Below are 9,311 nucleotides of genomic sequence, written 5' to 3'. Positions count from 1 at the left end.
AAACATCAGCAGAAAAATACAAGAAGAATCACAAGCTCATTCCTCCAGTGAACAAGACACCGTCTCAGATAAAAATGTCAATGACAGAAATGCAGAAGGTATCCGGCGACCTGGTGCAACAGAGTCAAAGTCAACACCGTCTACAAAATGGCGTCATTGAGATAAACGTAACACCTGGTGAAGTCTCTCCGGAGCTCCATCACCATCGGACACATGCAGCAGCGTCTGAGCTGACGAGCGAGACGATCAGCAGGCGGGCAAAGCTCGGCTGCGATCGTGTCATTGTTCTGTCTACAAGTCCAAAACGGGGGAAAAGCCTCTTAAATAATCACAAAAAATGTACTTTTCAGCGCCCAGAATCTACAGATCTTCAGTTCTTCCCCTTTCTTGCTGGTTTTAGGGGAGTAAATGACACGTGTCACACCTCAAACAAGATGACGTGATCGCACCTCGAACTCCTACGAGTGATGAACGACCTGGCTAACGTTAGCTAGCATAATTAGCTGCTTTGAAGAAGAATTCGCTGCCAGGCTCTCACCAAAACCACCATCTTTCTTTTGGTCTTTATAGCATAAAGCACACAAGATGCTGGTCGTCATCCATGTTTGTTTTGGTACAAGAAACGATAATCGGCGTTCTCAGGTTTGGAGGGTCGCCTGCTGCCAAAAGTCCAGTCGTTCAGGGTGTCGTCTAACATATCTATTCCATTGTCAGCTTTGTGCTCCTTCCTGAGTGTCAAACACTAAAAAATCTGTGCACATTGGTGGAAACTTTACAGGTTTCAGCGTGACCTCAGGCTTTGTCACGTCATTCAGAGAAAGCTAAGCTAACTTTGTTAAAGCCAATTCCTCAGGTCGTCTTCCATCCGTCTGCAGCAGAGGGCAGATATCACATTATCCCGTTTGAAGGAAAAGTTTAAAATTTAGTTAACACACTCATCTGCTCTCATTGTGAGTGGTTCGATTTGGAGGTCGACGGTGCTTTCACGCGTGTGAGTGCTAAGATGAACTAAAAGCTATGACCTGGAAACTTAGCTCAGCACAAAGACTGGACACGGGGACACGGCTAGCCTGGCTCTGTCCAGAGGTCTCAAAATCCACCTCGTAGCACCGCTAAAGCTGAGCAATTAACATGTTACACCTCATCTGTCAAATCCATACAAAACAAGGTGTAAAAACGGCAAATCTGTTGCACAGATCTTCTAAAAAAGGGTGTGTTCATTAGTGAGCTTTAGAGGTTCTGATAAGCTGGTTTTGTTAGCTTTACACTGAGCCAGGCTAGCTGTTTCCCCCTGTTTACAGTCTTTGTGCTAAGCTAACTGTTCAGCCTTCATATTAACTGCACAGACATGAGAGTGGGCTCAATCTTCTAATGCAGTTTTTAGCGAAAAATCCCCAAAAATGTCGAGGTTTTCCTTTAAGGTGTGACAGGTTGTGCTCCCGCATCATTTATTTCAGCAAAACCTCTAAGAAAAGGGAAGAAACCTTTAGCATAATGCTAAATCTTACAGACGCCAGCCGTAACTCAAGATATCACTGGGCTCAGAAAAACAATACACTCGATCCCTCAAAGTATTCTCGTTGATCTCCAGAAGCAGTAAACAAGAACATCATCCTCTTGAAATAAATGTCTAGAATATATTGAACAACATCCATCAAAACATGGATCCCATAATAATAATAATAATAATAACTGATAGTCAAGTTGCTGCTACTTTTATATACATACTGTACACTGCAGGTTACTGAATAGAAAATATTAGAAAACTGGATACTGCTTTAACGCATGCAAGTGTGCAACAGAAGCCTTCTACTTACTCCACACAGTATGTTTATCAAAGTAGCATCAGTGGCTTATGTTTCACAACACTGAGGAACAAAAATAGATATTCTGTGACTCGTAATGGAGCGAGCAGATCTGAAGCGGTTTTGCTACATGCACTGGCATTTTTGGATTGGTACAAAAGTCACCACCGTTTTGAGCAGTTCAGCTTCATTCCAATGGTTTCGTGTTGTGAAAACCTGCTTTGGCATGGCCGTGCGGAGAGGATACGCAGAGAAACGATAAGCTTCATAGCAACTGTCAAAAAACCAGTCAAGGTCCGTAAACTCCAACCGAGCCTGGTTAGTCTGTTAGCTGGAGGGTTGTGTACACTGTGTGTGTGTGTGTGTGTGTGCGTGTGTGTGTGTGTGCGGTGGTTAACAGTGAAAGCCATTAACACTTTTGGCAAAGAATCAATGCGCAACAATTACAGGAAGTAAGCACAGGAACGCAATGAGAATCGCCTCAAAGACAAAAACAAGAAAAGACGGAGCTGAGGACAAAAGAAGGTACAAAAAACGACACCTGCCTACAACCTACTGTACGACCGCATCACCCACAATGCATCGTGTTGACAGGTCAGCCGTCTTGTTGGCACTGCTGTGGCAGACGAGCAGACGCCTGAAGAGGGACGCCTCGCTAAGAGCTCGACAGGCTGCGATTGGGGCTCCTCGCTCTCGCTGTGGGATGGCGAGCGACACACTGACTCTGAGGCACGAACGTGTCCATTTATCAAAGCTGCCAGGCTGCGTGTCAGCGGCTGAGCCTCTGTGCTGCATCCTGACAAATACCAAATTTGGGAAGCCGCGAAATAACACAAGTGGCCGCTGCTGAAACGTAAACTATGGTTCTGGCGTGAGCTGAAGAGAAACTCCAAGTATAAAATCTATGATGGCTGAGGCAAAGCTTTCATTGTTAAATGGCACATTCATGAATACCAGTTCACTCCCCGTCAGCCCAAACCCTTCAATGTCACTCTTTTCTCCTCTCAGCTACCTTTACAATGCTTGAAATTCAGCTGTGAATGTCTATAAATGACTATATTCACTGATAACTACACTCTACAGTTATGCTAACAGCACACTGGCACTGCAGTGCTTTGAACTACAAGCTAACGTCAGCATGCTAACATGTTGAAGTTTAGCAGGTTTAAAAAACATGTTCACCATCTTAGTTTAGCATGTTAGCATCTTAACATTAGCTCAAGCTGAGGGGAATATCATTTGTTTTGCAGGTATTTGGTTCTTAAATCATCTAAAAGTTTGACCTGGTGATGGAGCTACAAGAAAAGTGATCACCAAACTCATTAGCATTCGTCCTCAGGGGAACGTAATACCAAATAAACAGCGTGCTCCGCTAAAGTAAATGAAACATGGTGTCTGCCACAAATTATCTGTTAAATAATAACTGAGCTGCAAACTTGGATGAAATATGTTTGTAAAAAACAATGTTGGCAGTCCACACTTCCTGTGGACATGTGACATGCTGCTACAAGGCTAGAGGCTAAGCTAGGCTAGGCTTAGTGCTGTTCGACATACAGCTCAAGTCCAAGCAATGGAAACATCTGTCAAACACTGATCTTATGGCTTCCAGCCCATGATGATAGCTAACTTTCAAATACTTCTCGTTGGTGGCTTACTAACTCCAACTTCATCATATTTAGTTTCTTGTGGCGTCACTTTGTTCTCTGTATGGAAATAAAATTAAACCAGCGTTCATCAAACATCCATTTACAGGGCTAATAACTGAAAAATACCTTCTGTCACAAATAAAGGCTGCAGATGCTGAACTGAGACACTGAGTTTGAACTGATATTCATGAATGTGCCATGTAGCAGCTATCAGCCTAAAGTCATCTTAACTGGGTCGCTGACAGTCCAATCTGTGGACCAGAGTGTAAATAATGATGTAAACTGTCCCTCAGATTCATCAGGATTCACTGAATCATCGAGCCAAACATTCAAAACAGGTTGTTTCACAAAACTTACTACAGTCTGGAGGAAATTTCCACAATCCTACAAGAGTCCTCGACCCATCTGGATGAGAAAACATTCAGTCTAACACTGGTTTCCTGTTCAGGAAGCTCCGGCCTGATAAGTCTGCACAAGAATTCATTTCTTAGACTGAAAATATAAATTAAAGTAATACCGACAGATGTGGGTCAAGTTGTACAAATTTAGCAAGAATGTGTGTCATTTCCTGCCACCATCTTTGTTCAGATTAGAGTCACGACTGGAGAAAAAAATCATTTTCAGACTGAGTTTAATGTGCTGGTCGATGGAGGAAACCAACGTCTGAAGAAGGTTTCTTTGTTTGTGTTCATTTCTCATCGAAAAACTAATATTTATTTTATCTCAACAACGTTACTGAACGTAATTCAGGGACGAACTGATGAATTAGTTAAATTACCTTTTGTGAGACGCTGCTGTATATTCCTGTTCAGGAAGCTCCGGCCTGATAAGTCTGCACAAGAATTCATTTCTTAGACTGAAAATATAAATTAAAGTAATACCGACAGATGTGGGTCAAGTTGTACAAATTTAGCAAGAATGTGTGTCATTTCCTGCCACCATCTTTGTTCAGATTAGAGTCACGACTGGAGAAAAAAATCATTTTCAGACTGAGTTTAATGTGCTGGTCGATGGAGGAAACCAACGTCTGAAGAAGGTTTCTTTGTTTGTGTTCATTTCTCATCGAAAAACTAATATTTATTTTATCTCAACAACGTTACTGAACGTAATTCAGGGACGAACTGATGAATTAGTTAAATTACCTTTTGTGAGACGCTGCTGTATATTTAGTAATTCTAATATATATTTTTCATTTCAATTTTGCACATCCTAATTCAATTTTTTGCACATCCAATTGCTCAGCATATATATTTGTTTTATTTCTGTACATTTTATTGTGTTGTATATTTTTTATTTACATATATCCTTAGTATTAATATTCTGGTTTTTTTTTGGATATTTCCTTATATTATATATATTATATATATTTATTTCTCGTTCTTTCTCTCTAAATTTATTCTAATCTATAATTCTATCTTGTATGGAGCACTGCTACAAAAAACAATTTCCCCTCGGGGATCAATAAAGGAACTCTGAATCTGCATCTGAATGACCATCACGCAGGATTCACATTACTCAGTGTTAAGTTAGGCATGAAATGCGTTTGTGATTAGGCCAATGAAAACACAGCGTTACCGTTACTTGTTTTTTTTGGTGAAATACTGTGAAAATGCCCTCTCTGCAGTGTAAACTGCATCTCGATACCACCAAACAACAGGACTACGGAAACGGCCAGTAAGTGAGTACTGCGAGGTGAAACGTGACGGTTTGTATCGTGCAGCGAGATAAATATTTTTCATCCAGACGGCTGAAAAGAGTCTTTGAGGATTTTGGATTCTTCAGAGCAGCAGTAAGTCAGAAAGTCGAACGCTCGGCTCGGTGATTCTAACGTAAAGCTAAACGACGGGAGGCGCGAGCTGCTCTGCATCAGTTCCACCAAATCCAGCAGCCGCCGACGCCTTTGGCACCAAACATCTCTTCACTGCAGCCTCAGCTAACCATCACAGGCTTCTTCTGAACATCACAGTCCTGACCTGGGGAGGATTCGAGTTACAGTACGCAAAGGCTCTGCACAACAGCCGGCCGTTATTCAGCCCAGTGCCTTGCACGAGGACACTTCGACGGTACTGACCTCAAACTGTTTGGCACTACAGTTTCTAACACTGTCTCACACTTTCCAAATTCAGCCTTGTTGTCGTGCTCCCTAACCCTCATCTTCTGTCAGACTGAAAGCAATAGAAAAGAGCACAGAGAGGATACATAGCACCTAAATAGTAGTCAACAACTGCTGCTAATGTTCATCGATGCTAGAGGCATTATGAATGCATCACTGTATTACAAGACATAACTGTTTCAAACCTGTTGATATGATCAGACTGGCATGAGGTGCATTAGTGTAGACATGCTGACTGCTCAAAACTAGCATTTCCAAGACTTCTGAGATAGAAAGAATAAGTATATATAGTAACAATTGAACAGTACAATACAAGGCCATGAACATACTGGAAAATAACCCATGCAAGACACATTTATAAAGATGCTGTACACAAAGGTGTGTGATCAATTAAATGCCGTGTGTGACAGTTCAAGTAATGGAAAAAGGCGCTGAAAAATCAGGAAAACGGACTTGAGAGTTTGACTGAGAGACTCGTCCACTAACTGTTTGTCTTACATTCAAAGGAAATGTCTCGATGATGACTGTGACTTACATTTTTAATTCTTCTTATGAAACACGGGAGGGGGAGACTAAGACAATAAGTCAATAAAACCTGGAATGAAAAGTCTCTGCAATGATATTGCACTTTTGAAACGACAAAACACAGGTTGTGATTTTCTGTCCGGGCTCCTGTCACGAAAAGCCTCGGCGCTGAAAGGTCGAATCGGATGGCCGCGTGATCAAAACAGGAAATGCCATCAGAGATAGATTACATCGTACCAGTGTTGGTTCAATATGCAAAAGTCATCTGAAGTCCTCCTCAAATCACGTCCCATGCTGACGAAGCCGGGACCGAGGCGATGGCACAGGTTGTTAGGCAGAACTTCTCCTCTGCTGTCCCTCCTCGCTCTTTCGTCCTCAAGGGTCCTTTTCCCGCTTTAAAATGAAGTAAAGTGCAAGGTGTGTGTTCCCCCAAAGGGCTCTTTTCCTTTCGGCTCACACCTTTCCTCAGAAACAGTTTTCTTCCAGGTACAACGTGGATTAACAGATATACATTCACCCCATACACTCGCATTCAGAGCAAGGCTTGAACACACACACGCACGCACACGCACGCACACACACACACGCCTGTTCTGTGCCGTCAGCAGAAGCACTGCTGCTGTCTCTCGGGTCACGTGGCATGAGTCTTTGGCCCGGGCCGACAGACTCAAGTCAGAGGAAGCGTCAGGCAGTGGTGTTGCCGTTAAGAGATGATGTGGCACAGGGGGTGGTGGTTTGTAGCTAGGCTTGGGCCGGGCCGGGCCGGGCCGGGCCGGGCCGGGCCGGGCCAGGGCGGTCCGAAAGGGACTAAGAGAGCGGAGGGTCTGGCTCATCTTTGGCCCCATAAAGCACTTGATTATGTCAGGGTGAATCTTTGCACTCCGCTGGACGGGGAAGGTGTACACATGGGGGGGGGGTCAGAGGGCAGCTCTATCAAAGCACCGGCTGCTAAGCTACGACCAGACACATGTGCAGCACAGGCAGACAGTTCAGGTTTTTAAGCCATGCAGTTTTGAGATCGTCCATAGCAACCGGCAGAAAGCGTCTCGGGGAGTCTGAAATGGTTCTAGTGATGGAAGACGGGAGGCAAGATTTCACACGAGCACGCTCACAGGACAACACAGAAAAGCTCTCAGTCGAGGGAGAGAATAGCTGCTGTTGGCTATCGTTTGTAAAGTCCACAGTAAAAAGTGACAGACAGTGCTGCATGCTCTCCAAAGCACCGGCAAACTGGTGAAGACTTGAGGTGTGTGGGTGGGCGGGCTGCTGCGACGGCGTGTCGGCATACAGGAGACAGAAACTGAACCTGTGGTGGAAAGCTGGGTGGAGTTTAAGCGATGGAGGCTGTGCTAACGCTGAGGACGGCTGATGGAGAAGATTTAACACGACCCCCGCCTCCTCAAGGTGGAGAGACAGACTCAACCTTAAGGCAATGCATAGCCCTTGGAAACATTGGCACATGCATGGAGAGTGCAGAAATGTCTGCATGTGTATTTTCTGTGCATGTATGAGTGTGTGTGTTTGACTGAATAAACAATATGCACAAAGAAAATAAGGAGTGTGTCGGTTAGCATTGGAGCGATGAACCGATCGATCGATCGATCTGTTGGGCTGTAGTTCAGCTGCTGATGCAGATTCTGGCTACAAAACCTACTTTAAGGACAAATTTCTGAAGCAAATGCGAAAAAATAACGGACAATTTTGGCAGGAATGTGTTCAAACTTACTAAATACGGAGCCCAAATATCGTCTATGGGCGCCAGCCGACCACAAAGGTCCTTAAACGTTTGTAAGGAAGCTGGATTTAAACGCTGAGGCAAAAGAAAAAAGGGGAAACAATAAGAGACATGAAGAGAGCGCAAGCAGCAGAAAAACAAAAGACAGTAAGCTCCCGCGGTGGTTTGACGATGGCGGTGAAGACGAGCGGCGGGCACGATTGGACGCCACCTTCAGAGCCGATCACTGTAAGCGTATAAAGATGGCGTCAGATGTTGGTGAGCGTGGTCGAGGTGATGAGGCGCACAGTGAGCGTGCCCGGAAGGTCGTTGTCCTGGCGGCTGCCCTTGTCGCGGAGGTGAAGCGTGTGCTGCTCCTGCCGCTCGTTGGGATCGCTGAACAGGATCACCTGACCCAGGAAGGTGTCCACGATCATGTTCTTGTTGTAGATCTGTTGGCCGCTCGTGGGAGGAAGGCGGACGTTCCGAGAGGCGAGAGGGGTAAGCGGGAAAAGAGAGGAGAGAGAAGACAAAAGGCAATAAGCGATCACAAGAGAGAAAAGCATGGGAGGAAAACACAAGGGACAGAAGTTAGAGACACCAGGAGCCGCAGAGAGGGAGAACGGAGAACGAGAGGAGGTGCTGATGCAGAGGAGCAAAAACAGTAAATCTGACTCACACAGAACTCTTCAAAGACAATTAACTTCACTTAGAAAACACAAGAGTGTCGAAATCTGTCTCCAATCAAACAGCTGGAGTTCAGAGCTTTGAAGGGATCAGGGTGGGAAGCTCTCGATAAGGAGGAGCGACTCGGGGAGCTTGGTTCAGGTCAGTTTTGTTGTGGCACAAACATGTGAAGAGGTTTGGTGAAGAGACGTGGAGTCATTACTCTGAGGGAAGTCGACTCAGAGCTGCATCAAATCGTCATTCATCACAGCAGCTCAGGCCTGTTTGTAGGCTTATCTCTTCACATCAGAGCTGTGCCTCATCACACGGTTCACCATAATGTCCGTGTGATTCTTAGAGTGAAAATTCATACTGCAATAATGGCAATATTCCCACTGGTTGACATACTGATGTCATGTTACGCACGGCAACAACAGCAGGAAGTGAAAACGCTGCTTCTTCTCCACAGTGGACCAGTTAGCTTAGTAGTGTGGTTTGACTATAAAAGATCAACAAACTGCGGTAAAATGGAAGGAGTGCAGCAAGACTATGAAAGCAAGAGGGAGCAACACAACCAAGTTATTTCACCACCTCGAGCCGAAGCTACTGTGAGCTCTAAACCAAGCAGACAAACCCGACTCAGATGAACAGATGAGAATATCATCATCAGAAAAACCCTGAAATATCAATTTTATTTTACAGCCATAAAGGCTGCAAAGCATGCTGTCGTACGGTCGTCGTAGCTTCACATCAGGCTGAACATATCATTTCGACACCAAGAGGTTAGCAGATTTTACATTTAGGAAAAAAGAAATGATCAAATACTACTCTGATCAATCGAT

General features: G+C 44.4%; 1 protein-coding gene across 1 annotated transcript in view; it reads right to left on the bottom strand.

Annotated features, from left to right (window-relative positions):
- Window positions 1-5,297: 5,297 nt before the first annotated feature.
- The window catches only part of capn5b (calpain 5b), a 42,481-nt gene continuing 38,467 nt past the window's right edge, over window positions 5,298-9,311 (bottom strand). Inside the window, exon 13 of the mRNA XM_070983884.1 lies at window positions 5,298-8,255. Coding sequence (XP_070839985.1) covers window positions 8,073-8,255 — 183 coding nt within the window. The 3' untranslated portion in view covers window positions 5,298-8,072. The remainder of the gene's footprint in view (window positions 8,256-9,311) is intronic.

The sequence above is a fragment of the Chaetodon trifascialis genome, chromosome 16, assembly GCF_039877785.1.
Source record: "Chaetodon trifascialis isolate fChaTrf1 chromosome 16, fChaTrf1.hap1, whole genome shotgun sequence".
In the NCBI taxonomy this organism is placed as follows: Eukaryota; Metazoa; Chordata; class Actinopteri; order Chaetodontiformes; family Chaetodontidae; genus Chaetodon; species Chaetodon trifascialis.
The sequence above is the reverse complement of the archived record's forward strand: the minus strand, read 5'-3'. Positions and strand labels throughout refer to the sequence as shown.